This window comes from Saccopteryx leptura, chromosome 4, assembly GCF_036850995.1.
Source record: "Saccopteryx leptura isolate mSacLep1 chromosome 4, mSacLep1_pri_phased_curated, whole genome shotgun sequence".
Taxonomy (NCBI): Eukaryota; Metazoa; Chordata; class Mammalia; order Chiroptera; family Emballonuridae; genus Saccopteryx; species Saccopteryx leptura.
In genome coordinates this window covers 207,026,368-207,053,250 of record NC_089506.1, presented here as the reverse complement: position 1 = coordinate 207,053,250, position 26,883 = coordinate 207,026,368, and the positions used below count along the sequence as shown (strand labels likewise).

Genomic DNA, 26,883 nt, shown 5'->3' with positions numbered 1-26,883 from the left:
GATTAGTCTGCGGACCGCACCAAATTGGTGGGCGGGCCGCGAGTTTGAGACCTCTGGTTAGGGGCTATTTGAGTAGAGCCCCGAGGTTAGAGGAAGAGATAGAGGAGGGGGAGGGGAAAGGAGGAAGAGGAGATTCCAGAGAGAGGGAATTGCTAGGGCAAAGGTCCTGAGGCATAAAAGAGTTTAGTGTCCGAGAGAACAGAAAGAAAGCCAGCGTGGCTGGGCAGCGAAAGCCAAGCGGAGAGGCTGGTGTGTGATGAAAACAGAGGAGGCGGGGCCAAATCTTGCAGGGATTTGCAGGTCTTGGGTGAGGAGGTCAGATTTTATTACAGAGGTGGTGGTTTTAAAGCCAAGTTTGTAGGAGCGTAATCCGGCAGCAGGTGGGAGATGGTGCTCAAGGCTGACTTCTCCAAGCCCCAAGTGGCTCACGGCCCCGCCGGCAGTGTGTAGACTGTAGAGGGTCAGTTTTGCCTCTGTATGATCAACGCCCATTTACGTGGCTGCTTCCTCTCCAGACTCGGAGCCCTAGGGGAAGCCCCGGACCGCTGACCGCGGAACGCAGCCCCCTACCTTGTCCTCAGCGGACGCACAGCGCCCGTCTGCCCCATGGGTGACAGGGCGATTGCGCACAGCGGGTTAAACCTGAGGTCGGAGCAGAACTTCCCCCCTGGAAGCGGGGCCTCCCACTCGGCACGGCCACGCGGACTCGGGAAGGAGGAGGCGGAGGCTGGCACGTGACGCAAGCGGCCGCACGTGGCTCAGGAGTGTGTTTTCGGGACAGGTGGAGAGGCCCCCACGCTCTGTGCCTCCGTGAGTGCGGCAACCCCTCACCTTCTCCCGTTCCGGTTTATTCTCGGTTTCGCGGGCCGATTGGGTGACTACTGCGGACTCGTCCAGAGACCGTGTCCCGAGGGCGCAGGGTAGCTCGCCAGGACGGGTGTGGGCAGAGAAATCCCCACGCGCTCCCCGTGACAAGCTGTGTGCATACGGACCGCCCTGCAGCCCACGGGAAGGGTCCGCTATCATGCGATCTTAAAAGTTTTTCTTCGGGCTCTGAGGCACAATTTGCCCATGTAAGAAATGGGACACTGAAATAAACAAGATGGGAGGCACTTTGCACATTTGGACACAAATTGGGAGTTTTATTCAATTTCTTTACTTCTTTCTTCCTCTTGGAAGCCCAAAGGGCCGAACTACGTAGGCTGTCACCCACCACATCCCTCCTTCCCTGCAGCACTTTGGCCGGACTCGATTTTCCTTTTCCTGGGTCGTGGAAGCGTCGTAAGAGCCGTCCTGGGGTGCGGTTTCTGGGCTGGGTCACGTGGCTCCCGCTGGACGTCCCGGGGCTGGGGCAGCCGACAAGTGCGCTTGCGCATATATTGGGGAGGTTGGCTCGGACGCCTCTACTGTCAGCCCTCCCCCTCTCCTAAGACTTCATCCTTCCTGACATTTACTCCCTTCCCCCCGTCTATTGGTTATATTAGGTAGACATCTCGGGGAACCAATCACAATGCTGTATCCAGATATCGGCACGCGGAACCAGTTGAATCGGACCAGTGGGGAACCTAGGATGCGGACGCGCCCCAATCAGGGAGGGGAGCTGGGTCCGAGTGGGCGGCGCTTCTTCAGTCAGCATGTGGGCGGGGGAGGGCGGGGACCAGCAGCCGCAGAGGCGTCGACGGCAGCAGCGGCGACGACGTCTTTCAGTCTTCGGTGTGGGCTCGGCGGGGCTAGCAGGGCTGCGGGGAGGGCTAGGTTGTCACCAGCGGCGGCCCTAGGGTGGGGGTGGGGTGGGCCGCGGCGCCATGGGGGGGCGATAGAAGGGCTCGGACCTTAGAGGCGAGAGGCGGCGGCGGTCATCCGGCCCGCAGCGACCTTCGGCGGGGCCCGGGGTGGGGAGGCCCGGGGCGGGGGTCGTCCCGGACAGCGCGGGGCCGCGGGGCGGGGCTCGGAGGCCGTCGGGGAGCAGGAGGCCTCGGCCGCCGCCAGGAGCCGCCGCCGGCCGCTGGGCCCCGCCGCCAGGCCGCTCGACGACGACGCTCCCGCGGGAGCCTAGCCTGAGAAGGACGCGGCGGCGGCGGCGGCGAGGCCGCGGGAGGCCGCGGAGGATGGAGGAGCGGAAGGAAGAGGGCGAGGCCGAGATCCAAGAGCACGGGCCGGAGCACTGGTTCTCCAAGTGGGAGCGGCAGTGCCTGGCCGAGGCCGAGCAGGACGAGCAGCTGCCCCCGGAGCTGCAGGACGAGGCGGCGGCCGAGGCGCAGCCCGAGCACAAGCAGCAGAAGCTGTGGCACCTCTTCCAGAACTCGGCTACCGCCGTGGCCCAGCTCTACAAAGGTGAGGCCCGCCGCCGCCATCTTGCCACGGCCGCCTCGGGCCGGACCCTCGGCCGGGAGCCCCGGAGCGGCTGGCCCGGCCCCGGCCGCCGCCGCCGCGCAGCCCCCTCCTCAAAGATGGCGGCGCGGGAGGCCGGTCCTCGGGGGGCGGCCGGGCGCGGCGCGGGAGGGGTCCCCTTTGGGGGCCGGCCCGGAGGAGCCCATCGCTGCTCGGGTCTGGCTGCCGGGCGCCCCCGGGCCGGGCCGGGCCGGGCAGGGGAGGAGCCCCCAGTCACAAAATGGCGAAGGGAGGCGGCGGGGCTCGCCCCTATTGTGCCCGGAGCGGGCCTCGGGGCGGGGACTGCGAGGGGGCACCTCCCTGCGCCGCGTCTCGGGCTCGGGCCGCGCCTGCCGGCCCCGCGGCGCCCCTGCCACCTCGCCGCGACCCCTTTCCTGCCTTCCTCCCGGTCACTGTGGGATCCCGAAACCCTTGAACAAAATGGCGAAACCTAATATGGCCGTTCCGGAGTGACTGACGCCCAAGTGACATTTCTTTCTGTTTCTTTCTTATTTTATCACTCTTTCAGACCGAGTGTGTCAGCAGCCTGGACTTTCTCTTTGGGTCCCCTTCCAGAACGCAGCCACCGCTGTCACCAACCTCTACAAAGGTAAAGATAACCTTGCTGCATTGCCGATTCCGGGAAGGGCGCCCCGCGTCAGGGTGTGCGTCCTGCATTCCAGGTGTCTTGGTTGCCTCTACCTGGACCCAGACTGCCGCATTTTTCCTGCTTTTGAATCCAGCCACTAGCCTTGAATACTTGGCAACTTAGGAGCTTTGCTGGTGGTCTAGCTAGATCAGTGATTTTTCAAATGGGGGCGATTTTGACACCCCACCCCCACGCCAGGGTACCTTTGGCAATAGCTAGGGGCATTTTTGAACGTCATTACTGAGAAGGGGTTTGCTGACTCGCTTGCATCGCACAGGACAGTCCTCACCTCCACGCCCCAAATGTCAGCAGTGTTGAGGTCGAGAAGTCGTGAGCTGACACTGGGTGCGAGGAACTTCTCTATTGAGAAGGCACCCAAGGGAAGAGTTTGTGGTTTTGTGCCACTGGCGTGTGGGGATGAGGTGGGGGAGACTTGTAAGCACCTGAGAGTAAACATTCTTTGAGATAGGCAACTTAGAGCGTGATAGTTACAGCATTTAAGTAGGTCGAAAACTAGCTAGTTGAAGTAACCTGTGGTCATATTAATGTGCTGCTCTTCCCTACAGTCAAATAATTGTCTTAAAAACTTTGTATCTGCTTGCCCATTGTTGACAGGAAATCTGGGATCTGAGTGTGAGTTAATAGGAGTTGTGTTTTATGGTTAGAGCCTTTCTGGAGTTAATTGCCCTCCTCTGTGATGACAGGAAGATATGTTAAGTAAACATTCTTGCCCATTGTGCTCTTAGTGACAGTGGGTTGAGATTTTGTGTTTCTGATTTTGAAGATTTGGAAATTTGGGCTTGCTTTTCTAACTTTTTTGGGGGCAAGTTTTCTATGGAAAAAGAATTTGAATTTGTTAATGTTAGGAAATACATATTTAATCGAATGCGTTCAAACTTCTAGAAGTTGCTGATAACAGTAATGGAACTTTGTGCATTACAAAATTACCAAAGTAGGTTGTTCAGTGACTCGATTATCAGATTATTTTTGTGTAAGGACGTACAAATGGTGATATTCTATAAGGATATATTGTGAGATTTCTTGGGTAGAATTTGCATTTTTTGGGGACAGTAACTTGAGAACATAAACTAAAACTGGTTGAGAAGAATGTTAATTTTAAGGAATGAGGAACTAATAGTCCAGGTTTACCAAGGAAGGGGAAACATAATTAAATGGTGCCCCAGTGGTCAACTTTGATTTTATGTGACTGAGTTTCTTAAATTTTGGCTGGAGTAATTTGCTTTAACATCCATCAGTGCTTGAGGGTCTTGAGCATTATTTGGAATGGCTCTTGGTTTCATGCAGGCAGGGAAGTTTGAACTGAGACATGGTACTTAGTTTTTAAAATACTCAGATTTCTTGGCGTATAAGTTACACAAGGTAAAATCACTCTTTTAATGTGTAAGCTTGACTTTGACAAACTCACTGTTAAGAAAAAACTGTATCTCCCCCCTCTAGCCCTTAGCAACCACTGATCTGATTGCTGCATATATTGCTTTTCTCTTTTCCATAATTTTATAATTATAAATAGAGCCTCACACAATGTAGCATTTTGTATCTGACTCTTTTCCTTTTCCCATAATGTTTCTGAGATTGATCCATTGAGTTCTCATTGCATGCATTAATAAATAGCTCAGTGCTTTTTATTTTTTCTTTTGCTGAGTAGCATTCTGCTGTATGGTGGTACCACGATTAGCCATTTACTTGTAGCAATTGCTTTTTGCTTAAAGGGGAAGACAGCACATTTTAGTGCTTTCTGTATGCTAAGCCCTTTGCCTGGGTCACAAAAATAGGAATGTGCTTAGCTTTTTTTGTCAGTTTTAGGTGCTGTTATGTGCAGATTGTATCAGTCTGGGACGAAAGCTGGCAGTTTTATTTGGTGCTAATTCTTAGTATAAGAAGATGAGCTAGAAGCTGAACTTTGAAATTTCTAATATGAGCATGTACTTGACTTAAAAAATGCTGCTTATAATTTACTAGTTCAGAAAACAGACTTTAAAAAACAACAACACGAGGTTCTTGCATTATTGAAAATGCTGATTGTCAGACTGAACTACTTTTATTTTATTTTTGTTAAATGCATTCCTTTTTACCTGATAGAAAAGGTAAGTTGTGGTTTGTGGAATTTGGTAATGTAGCAACATTATTCTTTATCTGATATAAGGAGTGTGGATAGAGCTCTGCAGTTACATTTTTCCTCTTTAGGGTGTGGTCTTTAGAGAACACAATTCAACTATAGGAATAATTTGGTACTTTAAATAGAACTAATTAAATTGGCAAGATAGTGTCACAAGTGTATGCAGCGTTAAGTGGTTGGTAAATTTCAATCAGAATAGTCATGGTTCTGATAAAGTATTTTAATATATTAATAATTTACAGGAGGGGAAATTTGGGGGTATCCCTTTAAGTGGGCAGTGCTCCTGTATTTTGAATGATTAAGCACTTATCTAGCAAGCTAAAAATGGCTCATTTTGCAGCCTGGGGATAGCTTGGCACATTCACTAGCTTCTTCATAATCTCTAAAATGAGCAGGTTGGAAGGTCAGAATTGAGGTGCAAGCCTAGGAGAAGAGGAACCTTTTGATTGCCTGTGGTTTTTTGAAAAATTGCAATTTTCAGTTAGTTTGATAGGAATGTGGCTGGAATGATTTGGGAGGAGAATGAGTTGGGGTGCCCTTTGAGTGTGGACAGAATTCAACAAAATTGAGTGCATGATTCCTTCTACTCCACAAAATAGGGCCACACTTGGACATCCCTTTTTGGAAAGGGGAAGAAAAATCCTTGATTACTGGTTCTTGTTTTTACATTTGATAACTCTAAAGAGGGTGGTGTTTGTGCAATACTCAGTCATGCTATGTGTCCCTTGCCTAGTCTAGTACATTTTTGCTGTCTGCAACTAAAGAAGGTAGTGAAAAGTTTACTCGGGTTATTTTAATCTAGTTTAGCTTGATGCTTACCTGGGAAATACTTGGCCAATCCTGTATGTTTGCTTTTTAAATCCACTACCCACCCATCACATTTCCTTGGGTCATTGGTTTCCAGTCCATGTCTCTTGACTCTTCTTTGGAAAAGTTCATATTCACTTTATCTAATTACAAATTTCCTCCTGCTTTGGGGCACTTACTCAGTGGAGAGGTTGGACTGGTGGTTCTGTGGGACAAGGCCATCCTAGGGAACCTCGTGGTCAGACTGAGGTGGGTGCTGATGCCCGAGCTGTTCAGCAGCCCCTATGAGCCAGTGTTTGATCCTATACTGCAGATCACTACTTTTTTTTTAGTTCTGCTTCTTTAGTTGTTTCTCTCAGCTTGTTTTTCTTCATTTCTTTTTTTATGCTATGTCTCCTTTCTTTGTCCTTTTACGTGTTAAAACTGCTTCTGAAACTATAGTTGCATGGTGAGTCCTTAAGAGAGTCTCTTGGTATTGTTTATATACATATTTAAAGGTATTTCTGGTCTCCCTTTGAACAGCATTTGCCCCAAGGCACTGTACTCTGGCAGTGCTTGAAGAAGGCCAGCATCCTTGTGGAGTCTAACTGCTGTATAATCTGAGTTCAGAATTTAGATTGTTACTACATGGCTCTAAGGTCCTGGAGCAAGGTATTTCACCATGTGCTCCTTCATTTTCTTAACTAAGTGGGGATAAGTACCCACGCTCTTAGTTTAGTGCAGGCCTATAGTGAGTATTCAAGTGTTGAATTCAAGGTTGAGTGTTGGTGGTCAGGTTCTATTTTTCAGATGTTTCTGGCTCTGGGCAGTACTCAAGAGGAGGTGAAGATACTCCTCTTATTTTTTGTCTACACTTTTTTTCCCCCTGTGTTGGAATAAGCTTTGTGGTGTATACTTAAGAGGAAGGGAAGATATTCTAGTTTATTTTTTTCCTACACTTTGGATTAAATTCTGTGTGTACTTTCCTCCTTCATTATTCCCTGAAAGGGCTAAATGTAAATAAAAATTTCCGGTGATAAAAATAGTATGGTGCCTTTAAATCCTTTTTAAATATCTTGGTACCAAATTCTGTAATATTTCTATGGCCGTTTCAGCGGGTTATTTTGGACCTATACATAAACTGAAAGTGAATTGAATTGAGCATACTGAAAATTTGGGCTAGTTGTGAGTGGTTGATACACAAACTAGTGGTCAGAGCACAGGCCACTTGGAGCACATACTGGGATTTCATTTCCTTAACAGTTTTCTGGAGCTGTTTGTGACTCTCCTTGCCACAAAAAAAACTTACTGAACTTGGAGACTGTACAAAATGCTTTAGTATGGGTCACAATTAGAAGCTGTCTTAAATTGTTTTAAAATTACAATTAGCTTCAGTTATTCCTAGTACTGTTTTTAGATTGTAAATTATTATAGAAGACAATCGTTTTATTAGGTGTAACTTCTCTGTAAAAGACTGTTTTGGCTACAAATACCAGGAAAATAAAAGGCTTAGATTCAGTGGTTTGAACATGGATTGGCTCCTCTCGAACTTGCAGGTCAAGGGTGTGAGGTTGACTGAATTCAGTGGCTCAAATGCCCTGATCTGTAGTTTCCTACTCCTGTGTGTTCAACACGTGCAAACATGAGCTTTGTTTTCAGGCTAATTTCAGTATGTTGGCAGCTCACATTTTAGGGGCTGCTCACTCAATGAAGGTTAGAAGAGCCCGAAAGGATTTTTTCCCAGGGGCTACTAGCATATGACTTCTACAGTCTCTTGGCCAGATTTGGGTCACATGCTTACTCAGAACCAGTATCATAGCTATGGTTTGGGTTTGTGCAGATTAATTTAGGACTAAACCACATGTTTCTACCCCTTGAGCAAATGTGTAGCAGAAGCTTCCCCTAGAATTATTAGAAGGAAGGTTGGATGCCAGGCACTGTGGCTGCAGTGATTCTTCCTTGGTTCCTGTCCTTTGTTTTGTGTGGTAGGTGAAGATTAAGTAAATATATAAGTAGCTAGAAGTTAATACTTAATTTTGGATAACTATCTTGTTAGGAAATGTATCATAGTTATTTCCTCAACAATTAGATGGGTTTTTTTAGTAGACTGTGATTCAGATCTTTGTTTCTAATGAAACATTTAAAATACTTTTCTCCTGTGGCAGACTGATTGGTTAGTACAGATTAAATTCTTATTTCAAGTATTTTTGTAGCATTAGTATTCCTTGAAAGTGCTGCTTAGATATAGTGGTGTGTTCCTTTAGTTTGTGGTCCTCCAGGGAGAATGGGAAATGGCTTTTCTATTGTTAAGGGAGAAATACCATGTAGAAGGAACTATTTTGCCTAATTTGGACAAAGCCCTTTGAACCTCAATTGCAGTTCCTTGTTTATGAAATTGGGTTATCTCCTCTGGCTGACTCATAGGCTTGTATCAGAAAAAATATAATTAGTTGAAATCTGATTAATTTTGTTAGTGTATCATGTAAGGAAGTTTTGCATTTGGTCTTGACCTCTGAAATCATGGTTAGTTACTTGCTGGCCCTGCTAGAGGTGGGAGAATTAGATTTCAAAAAATCTCGTGAATTAAATTTCAGCTGCTTATATAAAAAATATGAAACATGGTATGCCTCCTGTGACTGGCAAATAAGTAGTTGTGACTAAAATTTCTGCTGTATAAAATTTCTAAAGAGCAGGGATTATTTTATTGAAAACTTGGTTTCAGTATACATGGGGGAAGTATCAACAGGGAGACTGGGAGGCCATAGATTTTAAGGCAAGGTCTTCTGGGATTGGAATGTTATGAGTTACGGAAAACAGTTGGGAACTGGAAGCAGAAGGAAAATATACCTAGGGAAATGAGGGAAGCTTTTTTGTTTCCACGATGCTGTTTGGTTTTGTTGAGTAGTCAGAATTAATTTTCCCTTATTTCTAAAATGTTTGCTGCTACTTTCCGTGTGTTCCCCCAATCAGTGCTGAATCTGTCAGTAGGAGTGCATTTCCAAAACAACATGGTGAATGTTGCCTTAGTGATATGCAATATTTAGTCCTCTATTGAATGTGGATGTGATGCTCCTACTTAGAATTTGTAAGAATTCATTCTTTCCTGAAGGACAGGGGTATAATGGATAAGAAACAGACTTGAATAAAATTATAGCTCTTGTATAACATGTATTATCTTGTGACTTTGGTGAATTTACTGGGCTTAATAGCTGTTTCGTCATGTACAGTAAGGGAACAGTAGTACCACACTCAAGATACTTAAACTAACCTTTTCTCAATTGAAGCTGAGTATCTACGGTACTAACAAACATCTAATAAAAACTCATTGTTAACATTATTAAACAAGTTAGTTTAGATTATTATAACAACCTTTTTAAGGGAATAGTATATTAAAAATGGAAATTGGCTAACAATATAAGTAGTCTCTTTTTATCTATTTAAATAAATATATATATATATTTACAGAGACAGAGAGAGAGTCAGAGAGAGGGATAGACAGGGACAGACAGACAGAATGGAGAGAGATGAGAAGCATCAGTTATTAGTTTTTCATTGTGCATTGCAACACCTTAGTTGTTCATTGATTGCTCTCTCATACGTGCCTTGACCGCAGGCCTTCAGCAGACCGAGTAACCCCTTGCTGGAGCCAGCGACCTTGGGTTCAAGCTGGTGGGCTTTTCCTCAAACCAGATGAGCCCGCGCTCAAGCTGGCGACCTCGGAGTCTCGAACCCGGGTCCTCTGCATCCCAGTCTGATGCTCTATCCACTGCGCCACTGCCTGGTCAGGCTCTATTTAAATATTTTAAAGAACAAGGCAGCCCTGTCCAGGATAGCTTGATTGGTTAGAGCAGGGGTCCCCAAACTTTTTACACAGGGGGCCAGTTCACTGTCCCTCAGACTGTTGGAGGGCCGGACTATAAAAAAAACTATGAACAAATCCCTATGCACACTGCACATATTTTAAATAATAAAACAAAATGAGAACAAATACAATATTTAAAATAAAGAACAAGTAAATTTAAATCAACAGCCCTGGCCGGTTGGCTCAGTGGTAGAGCGTCGGCCTGGTGTGCAGGAGTCCTGGGTTTGATTCCTGGCCAGGAGAAGCGCCTGTCTGCTTCTCCACCCCTCCCCCTCTCCTTCCTCTCTGTCTCTCTCTTCCCCTCCTGCAGCCAAGGCTCCATTGGAGCAAAGTTGGCCCGGGTGCTGAGGATGGCTCTGTGGCTTCTGCCTCAGGTGCTAGGATGGCTCTGGATGCAACAGAGCGACGCCCCAGATGGGCAGAGCATCGCCCCCTGGTGGGCATGCCGGGTGGATCCCGGTCGGGCGCATGCAGGAGTGTGTCTGACTGCCTCCCCGTTTCCAGTTTTGGGGGGAAAAATGTAAATCAACAAACTGACCAATATTTCAATGGGAACTATGCTCCTCTCACCACCAATGAAAGAGGTGCCCCTTCGGGAAGTGCGTTGGGGCCGGATAAATGGCCTCAGGGGGCTGCATGCAGCCCAAGGGCTGTAGTTTGTAGAGCATCATCCCTAAGCTCAGAGGTTGCCAGTTCGATTCCTGGTCAGGGCACACACACTGTCTCCTGTTCTCTCCCTTTCTCTCTCTGAAGTCAGTAAAATAAACATAAAAAAAAAAAGAATAGGAAAAGAATCTAAGAACAAGACAGACCCCCTAGGACTGTATGATGTGTTAACTGCATTTAGAATATTATGATTGAACGTCATGTTCAGGCAGTTTCTGGTGTGTGAACAAGAAATGTTCTGTAGGTTTGTTCTTTTTTTATTTTTATTTTTATTTTTTTTAGATTTTTATTCATTTTTAGAGAGGGGAGAGAAAGAGAAGGGGGGAGGAGCAGGAAGCATCAACTCCCGTTATGTGCCTTGACTGGGCAAGCCCCAGGTTCTGAACCGGCGACCTCAGTGTTCCAGGTCAACGCTTTATCCACTGAGTCACCACAGGTCAGGCTGTAGGTTTGTTCTTCATTTGAATTTGTATGGAAGTTGGAACAGCAGGTACACTTACCTATTAAATGCAGTTTAGACAGATGTTTGTTTAACATAGTATTTGTTACCTTTCTGTGCATATAAATTTATACTTAAGCATTTAAAAAAAATCCTTAACCTGCCTTGGATGATGTAGAGAAGGTGATGGGACTTGTAGGAGAAGATGGGACTGGTGTTAGTGAGTCAGGGTCTGATTCTACTGCTGGAGTCAGTTTCTTAAAGTCGGCATCAGTGGGGGTTTGTAGAGAGCTTTTCTTTTTCTCATAATAAATGGCCCTGAAGCATCTCAGGCCTTTGGTTTCTGTACAGTAAACTTGGGTGAACCCTTTTGTATCAGGATCTTGCTTCTCTAACTTTGCCATTCCTGCTTCAGTGAGATGTAAAGGAGAAAACTTTGCCGGTTGTGGAATTTCTAAGTCCGTTTTCTTCTGTAAAATCTGTCATCTGCTGCTCTCGTTCTGTAAGATCTTCATTGGTTAGTTCTTTGCCATAGGAGTCGAGTAACGATTATTTTCACTGATGTCCAACTGCAGTTGATTACCAGTAGCCCTTATGGAGTTTCATTTGTAAGTATGAGTTGCATATAAGTCGGATGTTTGTAACTCTGGGGCTTACTGTATAACATTTGAAACACGAACAAAATATAACTCAGTTTGATTACTCACTGATAGACTTAGAGAACCCTATACTTTTGATACTCACTTTGTTGATTAACTTGTAAAATGGTTCTGTTTAGCAGAAAATGCAGCATGGCTGTCCTGATCATCATGTACCATTTTCTTCTTTCCTAACAGAAAGCGTGGATACCCATCAGCGAAGTTTTGATATTGGAATTCAGATTGGCTATCAGCGACGCAATAAGGATGTGTTGGCTTGGGTTAAAAAGCGCAGAAGAACTATTCGTAGAGAAGATTTGATCAGCTTCCTGTGTGGGAAAGTTCCTCCACCACGAAACTCTAGAGCTCCCCCAAGACTGACTGTAGTGTCCCCTAACCGAGCTACTTCAACGGAAACTAGCTCATCTGTAGAGACTGATTTGCAACCCTTCCGGGAAGCCATAGCTCTGCATGGTAAAGCCGTTTAAACATATTTCTTTGGAAAATGGTTAAGAGTGTGCCTGTGAATCCATTTTCACATTTAGGTTTAGGTCCAGATATATTGACTGTTTTTCTTGTCTATTATAGTAACTTCTTGCTCTAGAAATGTTTAAATAGAATGTAAGCTAAGAACTCTTATGAGAACTTTTTGAATGTTAGCTAGCCTATTCTAAAAAATGTTTTCAGAAAGTTAGTTTGAGCTTACTGATTTTACAGTAACAGTCTTCTGCAGCATTGATTAGGATTTATTGTTTTACACTTACGCTGTACATGTTTTCTTATTCTGCTGATTCAAGGAAATTCTTGTGTTTAAGAATCCTACCACATTAATAATTGCCTGGAGGAGCCTAGTCAGTGATAGGCAAGTAAGGCAGGTAACTGTTGGGCTAACTCTCCTGGGAACTCCCTTTGACACACCCTAAGTTACTGAATGTGCCTGTGGAGGGTGAGAATTGATGACCTGAGTGGAAGTGGACAGATGGAAGAATAATTGACTTTTGTTAGGTGTATGTCCCTTAGGTTCTTGCTTTGATAGTCTAGTACATCGCCATCTCCCCAGCCAGACCTGCCATAAGGCATTCTTGGCTGAGGGGTTTAAATATTATTACTGGAGAAGCCTCTGGGGTATGTATTGTAGTTAGTGAGTCTGTTGTTGCTTGTTGTTCCCTAATACAGACTTTCAGATAGAACTGCGAGAACCACTTCTCTATAGGCCAACATTTAATACTGCCGTAAAAACAAAACAAGACTTTAAGATTTGGTTGAACCCAAGGTGAAACTGGATTGTGCCAGTGACTAAGATATATAGAAGTGATTAGTGGTTAGGTCATGAGTCCTAAAATTTCTGGGCCATAGTGTAGGTCATCTAAAACAAAGTAAAATAGTGATTAAAAATAAAAAAGTGTGATGTATACAAAGGGCTTCTATATCCGTGACACTTAAATAGTTCTAGAAATTCCTGTTCTTTGGCAAACCTTGATTCTTTACCTTAAAATGAGAACGTGGGGTTTGGAAAGTGTTGAGTTTTCTCCCCCTCTCCTGATTATGATAAGTTAAAAATATAAAAACATTTATTGCAAGAAATTCCATGATGTATGGATGTAGTTCTTACAACTGCTTGCTGTTTCTCTTATAGTGGATTAGTTACACCATCAGAACTTTTGAAACTCAGGCAAAAACAGATTGATCTGTTCCTGTTGAATTGCAGTTTCACATCTTTTTTTTTTTTTTTTTTTTGTATTTTTCTGAAGCTAGAAACGGGGAGAGACAGACAGACTCCTGCATGCGCCCAACCGGGATCCACCTGGCACGCCCACCAGGGGGCAATGCTCTGCCCCTCTGGGGCGTCGCTTTGTTGCAACTAGAGCCACTCTAGCGCCTGGGGCATAGGCCAAGGAGCCATCCCCAGCGCCCGGGCCATCTTTGCTCCAATGGAGCCTTGGCTGCGGGAGGGGAAGAGAGAGACAGAAAGGAAGGAGAGGGGGAGGGGTGGAGAAGCAGATGGGCACTTCTCCTGTGTGCCCTGGCCAGGAATCGAACCCGGGACTTCTGCACGCCAGGCCGACGCTCTACCACTGAGCCAACCGGCCAGGGCCCAGTTTCACATCTTTTACCGTTAAGTTTGTAAAACTTAGCAGAAGTATACATAGGTTGTTAGATTAATTTTAATGCATGGTAGTATTTGATGTAGTTGTCTTTCTTTCCTTAAGCGTTCTGCTTTTATCATCAGGTGGATTTAGAACTCATTCCATACTTGTCTTATTAAACTGTCTTTTTCTGTATTATGCTATACTTTAGAAGATAATTTTAAGAAACATGAATTCTCTTGTATTAAAATTTAATGCAGTTGTATATAGGGATGAGCAAAAGTAGGTTTACAGTTTTTCGTATGGAAAATATGAAATGCATAAAGACAAGAATAAACTGTGTAATCATGACTGTAAACCTACTATTGGCCCTCACTGTAAATGGGCAAGACAGCCCTCTCCCAACTCCCCTTAACATTTTTTTAAATTCAATCTGTTCAACTTGTGATATTATTTTCCTTACCTTTGGGAGTTTTAATGATGATGTAGTTTTAGGAAGAGACTCATTATAATTTATGGTTAAATTGTGAGAGTTTTAAAATGTTCACTTATAAAGCGGTATAGAAAAATAATCCTTTCCTTCAATAAACTTACCAAGTAGTGCCGAATCCAGAATATATTGCAAACTCAATGCACTCTTATGCTTAGGGTTCATACACTGAGTTCAATTCATGTAGTTAAAATTATATGTGTTGTGGTAAAGTAATAGGGCCTCTTGAAAAAGAGTGTGCAGAAACTTGAATTACATTGAAGTTTGTGCTCTAGTGGTTTTAATGAACATAAGCATATTGGAAATGCTAGTCTCATTTCAGTGTTTAAAGTGATTTGAATGATGTTTAATGGTAGGGCATTGTTAACTAAATTGTAATGCAGCTAAATGACTAACTTTGTAACGAGGTGTCCTCCTGGTCTGTTTATTGAATAGTCTGTAAACTGAAGCAAAAATTGTCCTGATGATCCTTTAAAGTATATTTTGAAACATCTTATTTAGGGCACATGCTTGTCAAAAATTGGTTTTGCATATAATTTGCTTAGCCAGATATACAGAATGTGACAGGGTCAAGCTGAGTTCTGGGAGTTCTGCATTGTAGAGAGAGTCCATATTCATGAAGTTTTGGAATGCAAGAGGGGATATCGGAAAATAATTGATATGTTAAGGCAGACTTCTGAGTTTATAATCAAAGCAGACGTTAAGTGTAGAAAGTCACACTGATTATTCTCTTCCATGTATCTCATGTTCTGTTTTTTGATAAGAGATGACAATTACTTTTATAGTTTCCTTTATCAGCTCCTAAATTTTCACCTGCACCAAAAGTGCCCAAGTATACCTAAAATATGCCCTTTATTTAAAGAAAAATGGCAAAGATGTAACATATTTGTAGCGTATACTGTATTTCCCCATGTATAAGACGCACTTTAATTTTGGGGCCCAAAATTTGGGGAAAAAAAGTGTTGCATAAAGTTATTGAACTCGGGTGTTATTCATCATAAAATTCATACAACTCCTCATCACTGTCAAAACTCCCACCCATTAGCTTGTCCTCATCTGTGTCTGATGACGAATCAACTGTCGTCATATATTGTCTTGTCTTCAGTTCCATCTATGGCATTTGAAATGCCACAACCACTGTAGAAGACACACCCAGTTTTTAGACCCCAAAGTTTTTGAGAACACATACGTCTTATACATGGGGAAATAATGGTATATTTCATGTAGACAGTGAGGGTGCAATGAGTAAAATCCTCTGATCAGTACTCATCAGCTTTAGACTTAAGTTCACAGTTTCAATCAAAAGTACATCAATTTATGGTTATCAGACAGATTTTAAAATAAAAAAATGTCAACTGAGGGTATTGAGACTTAAAAGAATGTAATCCATTGCTTTGTTTTGGCACTTATTTTCTGTATACCATGCAATCTAGTCATCTAGATATTAAACTTTGAGAAGTCAGACACACATAAACATATGCTAAATTTATTTCTATTCTTGCTTTTTAGTTCTAGTCTTAAGAACATTATTGAAAACTTCCTGAGTGCTGAATTAATACCTATCACCTTGTTTTTATGTAAAGTGATTTCAGATAGCCCAAAATCATCTGGACCTTTGTGTGGTTTTCTTACCTTTCTCATCCCTCTTTTAGTTATTTCTCTTCTAGAGATTTCCCTTTTCTTAGGCTCCCTGTTGTTTCTTCAGGCTCTTCCACGCACTTGCAAACACTTCAAGGGCCACCTCAATCTTAATTGTACTTTTAGTTTAGACTTTCTCTCCTGACTGCAGATATGTGTGCCCCATTGTCTTCTGGTGACATTTCCACTGGGTGTCCCACAGGCATTTGTCTCATACAGATTCAAACTGGACCTCATCCAGTCCCAGCAAATGGCAGGTCTTTTTCTCCTTTAACCATGCAGCAGACATGCACATGGCAGATTCTGTGCAGTCTCTGGGAATGTATAAATAAGTGAAGCACTTCCTTTTCCGTTGAGGCCAGCACATGCTTGGATATTTTAATGTCTTGAGCATGATGTGTGTGAGATATTCTCAGGACAGACGGACATTTCATGATGTAAGCCTGGCTGTGGGTTCAGAGAAGGCTCTCTGGAAGAGGTGGGGCCTGGGTTCTAGGAATAGTCGTCCTGGTTTTGTTTCCCCATAAGGGGCTGTGGAGAGGTAGGCTTCAAGGTGAATAGCTTGTGACCTGTTGGATTTCTGTTTCAGTTTATTAGGGAAGAGTATTTAAACTTTGTATACTGTAAAGGCTACTTTCCTAGTATGACCTTGGGCAAGATGGTTAGCCTTTCCAAGGCAGTCTCCCGTTTTGTGAAAGATGATATACAGTGCTTTATAAGGTGATACAGTAAATGAGAAACTATTCAGACTACCTACCCCCTTCCAACATCACTTTGTGTTCTTTGACTTGAGAAGAGTAGGACTTCAGGTTAGTTGTTAAGTCCTATGAGTGCCCTATGCCCTCGATGCAAAAATAGACGTGGAGCTTCAGTGGCCTTTGATGATACTTTTCTCCTTTTTAGTAAGGATGGCTTTTAAAAATGGCAGAAATCACTCCAGAGGGAAGAATGAAGTTAAAACTTACTGTTAACTACTTCTATTAATTGCTGGGATCTTGAGCTTTTTTCTTGTTGCTATACATCATTGAGGTTGGTGATACTCTCTTTGTACTGTATGGAGAGAGAGATTCTCAGTTGACTTGCTCAAGCAAGTGCTGTGTCTGGAAAAGCTTTAGGTTAAAATCTGGTGTCTTCATTTTGAGTTCTGTTTGTCATTGGGGATTTTGGTGAAAGGGGTCCAGAGTAAGAATGGGGCATGTGTTCATGGAGGGGAAGGATAGGGGAAGAGGAAGCAGGATGCCAAGTAGACTCCACTCGTTTGATAGCTTTATTCAAAGCCTTGCTCTTACTCAAATTATCTGACAGGTGCTGTTTATAGGTTTTTGGCCCTTGTTCATATCGTTCCAGAAAAATCAAAGACACTGAGTTTCAGAAGTCATTTCGATAACATTCTTGACTGCAGTGCTAGGGACTATTGGTCTTGGGTTGGCCCCCTGTAAAGTTCATCTCTTCAAACTCAGTCTAGTACAAAGGATCTGGTGTCTGGAGGGAACCATTGCTGTTACTGGCATTTGATTTTAAGATAGCACCTTGCCCAACTCTAAGTTCATTTCATGTTTAAAACAAGTTTAAAAATGCAGTGGGGCTGCTGCATTCACTAGCACAAGTGCTGAAGGGATTTAGGCTAATACAGGCATTCTAGCCTTCAATGGAGAATTTCAAAAGGAAAGATTTTTCCCTCCCCTCCCCTCCCCTCCCCTCAAGAATATTGTGAGTTAAAACAAGTAGCTGTTTGGTGAGTATTGAAGTCTAAAGTTTTTTGTTTGCAACCCCCCTCCCCCTCTTTTTTGGTGAATGTAGAGTTATGAGTTCTGACTTTTGCAATTAAAATCCTTCTGTGGAAGGTGTGGTTATTTAAAAATAAAATCTGTATTATTATTCAGTAGCCTTTCCTGTTGCCTAACATTTACTGAACACAGTAGATACCAAGTGCTCTCTTGGAAGCTAGTGGTGGAAACAGGTGATACAAAGATGAATCAAATAATCTTGAGTTTCTAGCGTAAGACAGTTTGATGTTTATAAACCCAGGCAGTCAGGTTGAGGGACAGAGCCATAGCCTTAGGAGGAAGGCTTCATTTCTGCCATCTTCTTTTTTTGCCTGACAAAGTTTTTCTGTGAGCTATGTGGAGATCCTTACTCTCTTAAATCAGTAAGTTGCTTGACAAATTCTTGAATCTGGAGAAACTGAGTGTAGGGCTAAGAAAAATGCAATTGTTTGAAATCATTTTCAGGGATATAAGTTCAGATAGGAATTTTTACCTTGATAGAAACATAAGGCAAATTCCTAACTTGCCATACTTTACACAAAAAACTGATAATCCTTTTCCCCTAGAGTTTATGGCAGCCTCTGAACCACAGGATTTTTTTTCTTCTTTGAGCACAGGTTTTGGCAGCTTTTTTGGTTATTTTGTCATTTTGTTATTTTTTAGTCTGTGTGCAATATAGTGATAATAGAAGTTACTAAATGGTGCTGAGGACAGTTCTTCCTGGTAATATTTTTTTTTTTTTGTATTTTTTGTATTTTTCTGAAGCTGGAAACGGGGAGAGACAGTCAGACAGACTCCCGCATGCACCTGGCTGGGATCCACCCGGCACACCCACCAGGGGCAACCCTCTGCCCACCAGGGGGCGATGCTCTGCCCATCCTGGGAGTTGCTATGTTGCGACCAGAGCCACTCTAGCGCCTGAGGCAGAGGCCACAGAGCCATGCCCCCCAGCGCCTGGGCCATCTTTGCTCCAATGGAGCCTTAGCTGCTGGAGGGGAAGAGAGAGACAGAGAGGAAGGAGAGGGGGAGGGGTGGAGAAGCAGATGGGCGCCTCTTCTGTGTGCCCTGGCCGGGAATTGAACCCGGGACTTCTGCACGCCAGGCCGACGCTCTACCACTGAGCCAACCATCCAGGGCTTCCTGGTAATATTTTTTAGTTGAGGTCTAGTACATTTAAGAAGAAATTGTTTGGTTTTCTGTCTCTCCCCTTCCTTGTCATTCTTCATCCCTTCCATTTATAAAGCTGAGTATTTAGACACAAATTTTTGACAGTTTAATAACAAAATATTAGATTAAGTATTCTTAAACTGATGATATATTATAAAAGAAAATCTTTGGAATATTCTGTTGTGGAGGACTAACTGAAACTGACCATTGGGGGATTTCTACCTATCCATCTTTCAAAATCCCCTTTTCTCTTTTTTTTTTTCTTTTTCTTCTTGCGCACACTCCTGGTACAGTGTGTGGGATAAGAAGATTCTTAATAAGTGCTTGAATGTTGTGGTCTGCATCTTCATGAATACCAGAACTGTCAAGAGTTAATTTACCAGTAAAGTATTTTAAAAACTTATTTGGAAATGAAGATGTAGGAGATAATGCACCAAAGCATTCTCATTTCTTGATTATTTTGTTTTATTATTATTACGTATTTCTTTTTATGATAAAGACAGAGATAGGGACAGACAGACAGGAAGGGAGAGAGATGAGAAGCATCAATTCTTTGCGGCACCTTAGTTGTTCATCGATTGATTTCTCATATGTGCCTTGATGGGGGGGGGGGGGGAGGCTACAGAAGACTGAGTGACCTCTTATTCAAGCCAGTGACCTTGGGCTCTAGCTGGTGAGCCTTGCTCAAACCAGATGAACCCTCGCTCAAGCTGGTGACCTCGGGGTTTCAAACCTGGGTCCTCCGCATCCCAGTCTGACGCTCTATCCATTGCTCCACTGCCTGGTCAGGCTAATTTTTTTTTATTATTTTAAAGAATATTTTAAAATTAAAATTTCTATGAAGGCTGGAATTTCTAAATTATGCCCGTTGTTCAGACCAGCTTCTGAGAACAAGAACAATTAAGGTAATTAAGATAGCATTACAGGTTTTGATGATAAGTTGGGATTGTCTGTATGGTAAGGTTAGATAATAGTTGCTGAACTGTCTAGGGCTTAACTAAGCTCCCAAACAGCGATGCAAATTGTTTTGAACTTGCAGTAATATTCGTGGGGCATGTTTTTCATAAGAGGTGATGTGATAAAGGAGCCCATGTAGCCATGCCTCAAAGCCAATGTACTTACCTAGTACTTATATAAAACCCACTGGTAGTTAGGAAGGAGTTTAACAGTGGAGTGTATTTTTCTTACTAGGTTTCTAATTTATAAACACTAATTTCTTGGAAAATTTGAAAATTTTTATAAAGTAAAAATTCAGTATGTTGTTACCCAACTATACAAAATAACTACAGTTAAATGGTGCATTTTTTTCAATGTATAAATATTGAAATTATTTTATAGTTGAGATCATACTGCGTATATGGTTCTGTATCTTGCTTTTTTTTTTTTTTTTTTTCATTTTAACATAAGCATTTTTTCCATGGCATTAAAACTGTCTTTGAAAAATTGAAAGCATTCTGGGCTTGTCAGTATAACTAAAAATGTTTTCTTGGTGTGACACATGTATCTTTGTAATTGGTTTGATCTAGTGTGCTTTGCTTCAATAAAAGTTCAGTATTACGGTACACGGATTGGGGTGGGGAGTGGTATCTACTTCAAAATACTTAAGTCTTCCTAGTAGAATTTCTTTTTCAGTGATTGAACTATGCCTGGTGCATTTAAAACACCGTATTTACACATAAGGGCTGCTTGCTTAAAATCTCAGAACACAACTTTGTGAAAAGGGAGTATTATCCATCTGAATAGTCAATTTCAAGTGGAAGAATACCAGTTTCTTAGGATTCAGTCAGGATGTTAATCACTTTGTTCAAGTTGTGGGGATTTCAAATCCCTCCTTTCTACTGGAGATGAGAAAACTGGTGGAGCAGATCTACGGGGAGTCCTGAACCTGTGCTCAGTGGATCAACAGTAATGACAAGGTGCCCTCTCTTCTCTGGCTGGCCCTCTTCCCACAGGGCTGAGGTGAGGGGAAAGGGAGGAAGCAAGTAGAGAGTGTAGATGTGCTCCAGGCCTCAGGGCTCTGCTCTGGAGGAAGGAGGGGGGCTGGTCTGAATTCGCTCTTTCTCTGGTTATATGTGACCTGACAATGTGTTGATAAGCTGGAATCACGTGTAATTCTCAAAACAGGATTTTCTTACTATGCTAAGCATGAACTTGGTATGGAAATAATAGTTATGTGCTACTTTTAACAATTTGCCATGTAATCTAGATTTCTATAACCTGGACTTGTAACTTTGTTTTAGCTCCAGTGGGAGCTTTCCTAATCTTTTTTTTTTCTCACTCCTTCACTAATCATTTAAAATGGATGCAGAAACTTTTAAACTGATAAAGTTTATCTTGTATTAAGCAATTGAGACTTCTGTCTAATCATACTACTTGTTCTGTTGCTTTTGTCAATTGATATTCTCATAGCCCTTTTGAAAAAGTGTGATTTTGGTAGAAATCAAGTTGTATGCCCTTGGGCGGTACAACTTCATTTTTAGTTCTGACGCATGTTTAGATTCTCTGTACTTGTATAGGCCTGATTGTTCATGTGGCTTAGCTAAGGTTTCCTAAAGCATCTTCTAGCAGCTGTCATTGGTTTATTAAATAAAATTTGGGCTGTTTAAAATACACATTTTTTTGGGTTGTTAATCTTAATTTTTTTTTTTTCCATTTGGAAAGTATTGGGAAGATTAGGTAGTTCAATTTTGAAAATAAATCTCATTGCTGAGAATAGGTAATAAGGAGACAGTGTTGCATATTGTGGTTTTATTTTAGCTGTTAAACTAAACCCCAAGTCATACACTGAACAGAAAAAAAATTGTGATTTTTATAGAAGTTACTGGGGAATTTTCAAATTGATCAAATTAATGTTTTCTCTCATCTTTATGGAGAATGGCAGTTGGCGTTCCTGTCTTTCTTCTGATGGAGTGATTTATGAGCCTTGGGTGTTTGTCCTTTCTTAACATGTTAAACATACTGCCACGGAATTCCTACCTTTAGAGGGGTATGGGGGTGGGTTTTCTTGAGGTGATTTTGCAGTTTCAAATGATAGGGGCACCCAGAGTTTAATTACTGAAGTGGTCCAGTTTATTGCTGAAGGTTCATATTTTGCAGTAGAACCTTAGAACCTCCTGCATTATGAAACAGATATGAAAAGATGATTGTTTAAAGTATGTGGACATCTTTTACTAGTGTGTTGTGAGCTTTGAGCTTAGAAAGGAAGGCACAGCTCTCATCTCAAGGAGTTTATAGATGGGAAGAACTTGAAAGAATACCAAGAATTTGGCAATAATTTCATTTTTAACTTGATGGCAAAGCTTTGAGTGAATAGAGCCACCTGCGTTTATTTTCTGGTGTTGGAGAAGTGTATGTAAGTAAACATTAAAAGCTTTGGATTTCAAAATATTAGATAGGACTTTGAAGCATTATTATTTTTTTTTTCAGAATTCATTGAATGTTACGTGCCAGGCACTGTGTAAATTCATTAGGTAGAGATGAAAAGACACGGTTTAGGAAGAGTTGAATGTGATTGTGTTGTGCTACTACAGAAAACCAGCCCGAGATGCTGCGTCCCCTTTTATTTTAATAAACCTGTGAGGCTGGGGAAGAAGGAGCGCAGTTCCTTTTGAAAATGTTAAGTTTAAGATGGTCAACAGGTAGTTAGAAAAATGGATAGGTCCTTGAGCTCAGGAGAAATGTTTGCTCCTGTGGCACTGATATGGGAAACAATGGGTAAGTGAAGGGGTCAAGCAGCCAGCCTGGGTGACAACAAGGTGTTGGGCAGAAGAGAAGCCCATAAAGGCCAGAGGAAGGAGCGAAGAGTTTGAAGCAGGAAGGGATGAGGAAATGAGCAAGAGACTCAACAGGAGAGAGAGGTAGAGAACCAGGAAATAGGCCTTGGGGGGAGATGCTGGTAGAGCCAGTGGGGAGCAGATGTTGGAAGAGGGAGGCACAGGCCCAGCCAGTGTTTTTAAGGGACTGCAAATTAACTGATACAGATAGTCATGATTCAGTTTTATTGGGGGAGTGTAGAAGGCAGGAGGAGAAAGCAGTAACTGTTTAGAGATAGGGCCTATGGCAGACCAGGCCCTGGACCCTAAAGCCACTTCCATGATAAAGGAATTTAGACTTCTAGGAGGGGGGAGTATAACAGTGAATAGGGATGTAGAATCTGCTTGAGTCTGAGTCCCAGCTCTTGCTCACTAGCTGTGTGACCTTGGGTGGCTTGCTTAATCTCAGTTTTTCATCTACAAAATGAAGATAATATAGATGTCATGGGGTTCTTTTGAGGATGAAATGGAAAAGTACTTAATGTAGTGCTGGACACAGGAAGTACTCCAATATTAGTGCTTATATTCTGTTTTTTAAATAGGTGCTAGTCTTGGAAAGCTGTTTCGAGCTTAAGAGGGAGGGACAAGATCAGATCTTTCCCCCGCAGTGGGAAGGGCGGATACATTGTCTACAGGCAGAGCAGTGAGGGGACAGGTTGGTTAAGAGCAGTTTAGAAGAGAAGTGTGGGCTGCAGAACGTGAAGTTGTGGGTCTGAGAATGTTCACAGAATATTTGTGGAGAACAATGTCAAAGGGAATTTCATAGATTTATGTGGTGTAGGAAGCAGAGAATTCTTTTTAAACTTGATGTTCACAATTAAATCATATTTACCGAGCATAAAATTAGAATAGGCTTCTCTGAAACCAACCTCTAAGCTTAATTTAAGTCCTATTTGGGAACGTTGATTATACTAGGTTATGTTATATATAAATTTAATCAAGCAGTAACAAAGTCCCTATGTGAGGCTAGAATAGCATAAGGGGAAATGCTTGAGAAGGAAAAGACACTGCCAGTGATATGGTAGGTTGTTAAATCCAGTGATATGGTTTATGTTTTCTTGCCTCACTCATGCCTTTTACAGGTTTATGCTGAACATTTAGGAGTGGAACACGTTTGCTTCCTTAACTGTTCAAGAGTATAAGGAATTGAGTGTTCAGCAATGAGTGCTGGGTCTATTGGATTTAATAACTTACTGTAAAAAAAATTACAAAGCAAAGCAGCAGGAATTCTTACGCAGCGCTTGCCCTCTCCCCTTTCTCTAAAGGATTGTAGATGATAATGAGTTAGGTTGTCATAAGAGGGGGTATCTACCAACCAAATAGAATCCAGATCTTGGGTGATCAGGCAGTCTGATTTGTCCAGGACAGACTCATTTTGTACTTGATGTCCCAGCATCATTTTTGGTAGTGACCCTTTTTGGGGTTTGATAGTGTACTTGACAATTTGGATGATAAATTATAAAGTCACCTTAACTGGAGGGGATGTTGGGACAAACCCACACAGGCCTGGAAATGATTGCTTGTTTTTCCCTTTGTGTGCAGACACACATCCTCCTACACCCACCGACACATCAGAGGAATGTGTTGGAATGGGGACTTTCGACAACCAAATTGTTTAACACAAACACCTTCGGTCTTCAGCTGTAAATTGCATACAGTACCTAGCTAAACGAGTAGATGGGAGGATTTCATGTTCTATTTGTACACCTAGCACAGTGTTTGTAACATAATCTTCCAGTAGTTGGTAGTTACCAATATTGTAAATATTGGTAGAATTACCAATGAAGTATCTTATATTTCAGGGCCAGACAATTTCTCTTTCCAGAATAAAGCTTAACTGCTCCCTGGGGACCTGTTACAAAGAAAACAGACAGACATCCTTTGACAGTGACAACATTGACAGTAAAATGGGCTGCTTTCAAGAGGGTTGAATAATTGAGCAACTCTAAAACCTTTTTTCTTCTTCCTAGGTCTTAGTGGTGCAATGGCTAGTATAAGCGTGCGTTCGAGTACCCCAGGCTCTCCTACACATGTAAGCAGTGGATCGAATGCTAGTCGAAGGAGAAATGGACTCCATGATGTCGATTTGAACACTTTCATATCAGAAGAAATGGCACTCCACTTGGACAATGGTGGAACTAGAAAGCGTACCTCAGCCCAGTGTGGCGATGTCATAACAGACTCACCAACCCATAAACGCAACAGAATGATCTAAACTGAAAACATTTTCACACCTACCATGCTGCTTGAAAGCCACTTGATCCTCAACATATACTATTATCGCAAAGGAAACATGAGGCCATCTTCCCGTGTTCACTGTTTAAGACAAGTGAATTCTATAGTGGTTGCCATAAAAGGAAGTTCTAGGTATTTTCAGTAGATGCCTCTTGTAACTATGGCTTTCTTAAAACTATAATCCTAGCAGAGGACATCAGATATTGTGTAGTCGTTAGCAAGATCATCATAGGCAAACATATATCCGTTCTAAGGCTAAAAGTGACCTTAACTGTATTTATTCTCAAAGGGAAAGGAAATATCAGATGTTTATTTGGTTCTAGAATGCTGTTTCTTTTTCTTTTATTCCCCCCACCCCCCCATTTCCTGCTGTGTTGAGTATTTTGCTTCAACAGTATTGCCAGGTTCCTAAAATTGTCTAAAACACGATTTGGCTTCCTTGTCAAATCTGCAGGCTTCCATTTTGCACAGCAGCACTGTACCCTGCACCTGGTTTCTATATAGTAACAGTGTGCAACTTCTAATTATTGGACTGTGCCCTGTTTTTAGTTTTCAAAGCAGTTGCTTATTCTGGTGATTGTGTGATGTAAAGAGGTGCTATGATGGTCATGCAATTAATACTTAATATTGAATCAATACACAGAACTTTGTTGGATTCACTTTGTGTGTGTTAGTGCTCTAAAGGTAGCAATATTAAATCGTCCCCAGATTAACCCTGTAGACTTAAACTCCAGTTTTAAGACAAGGACTGCTTCCCATGCAGGGTACTATCCTTATGGTAAATGTAAACATGTAGACTGCACTCAAGGTGACCTAAAGTAGAAAGGTCATGAACTTTGAGAGTGGGCTTCCTTTTTTGGTTTAGTATTCATGAGAGGGAGATGGATGGTGGGAGGGTAGGTAGTCCAGTCTTTCTGTCCAATTTTACATTTTTCATGAGTGCCCTACTTTGTGCAGTTTCCACTGGAATGGGTGGCAGGTGAAAAAAGGTCTTTTTATCTGCTCATAATGTGATTACAAGTTAAACAGCAAAACCCAACTCTCCAATCCCTCTCCTAAAAAGCGCAGTTTGGAATCATTCTGGAAAAGATGGAATCGCATGGAGGTGAAAGCTCTCACTAGATTCCTCTTTTGAGTAATTATAAGACCTCTTGTAGCTACAATGTTTTAGAGCATGTTTCATCTTCATTTTTAATATCTTGAACTGAATGATAGTCATTTTTTAGGTGAAGAACTGATGTCAGCCTGCCAGGTACTGTAATTTATTCTATCATATTATTATATAATATATATCAAGTAGGACAGTGAAAAATGTTTCCTTGCAAATTTGTAGTCCAGTATCAGTTACTTCCTATTTTTATCCGTAAAAGACCATTGCAAATCCAATGTAAGGGTTTTTCCAGTAATTTACTCACAGCACTTTGTTCAAGTTTGCAATTTCTTCAGCCATTTAGTAATATCTTTATGTGAAGAAACTTTGCTAAGTTAACCATAATCCATAATACTCATTGACTGGGTGGGATGTGAATGGAATGTTAGAAATGTATGAACTAAAGTTCTGTAATCATTATATATAAAACCTTTATTTAAAAAAGTCAATTCCATACTAAAACTAGGAATGAACGTGAGGTATTTCTAAATTTTAGCAAAAGTGGGTCATTTTTGTTCAAATATTATAGCAGGAAGAATTAAAGCAATCTGTCATTTTACCTGAAACGGACAAGCCTCTGTATTATGAACACTTCCAAGCTGCCCTTTGGACTATACCAAGAATAGCAGTTGGAGTTACCTGTTTTTCTGTTGTAAATTTAGATTCTGGAATTGGGGTTTGGTGGTGTGATATGTTGCTCACAAGTGGCCAGAACTCCTACTCCTAAAGGATTTTTTGAGATTGAGGAACACATATTTAATCTCCCCTTTATGCCTTGGTTCTAGTTCCTCTTTCCAAGTTGAGTGACAATTTTTTGGGAGTTTTTGTTTTAGTTGGTGCTCTGACACTTAATCTCAGTACCCTTTACTCTTGATTGTCAAATTTTGATAAAACATGTGCCATTTTCTTTGGTAAGAGAAAGCAGGTCTTACTGTCTGCCAGAACACAATTTATATGCCTATGGGCTCCATTAAACTTTTTGAAAACTTTA

General features: G+C 42.3%; 1 protein-coding gene and 1 long non-coding RNA gene across 2 annotated transcripts in view; one reads left to right on the top strand and one right to left on the bottom strand.

Annotated features, from left to right (window-relative positions):
* The first annotated feature begins 1,925 nt into the window (after nucleotides 1–1,925).
* Nucleotides 1,926–26,883, top strand: HAPSTR1 (HUWE1 associated protein modifying stress responses). The gene is made up of 4 exons (XM_066382632.1): nucleotides 1,926–2,334; nucleotides 2,900–2,980; nucleotides 11,746–12,021; nucleotides 24,478–26,883. Exons 1-4 carry the CDS (start codon nucleotides 2,109–2,111, stop codon nucleotides 24,720–24,722), a joined length of 828 nt encoding a protein of 275 aa, XP_066238729.1. The 5' UTR covers nucleotides 1,926–2,108; the 3' UTR covers nucleotides 24,723–26,883.
* The window catches only part of LOC136403648 (uncharacterized), a 493,289-nt gene continuing 479,667 nt past the window's right edge, over nucleotides 13,262–26,883 (bottom strand). Inside the window, exon 2 of the long non-coding RNA XR_010751164.1 lies at nucleotides 13,262–18,090. This is a non-coding gene — a long non-coding RNA (uncharacterized lncRNA). The remainder of the gene's footprint in view (nucleotides 18,091–26,883) is intronic.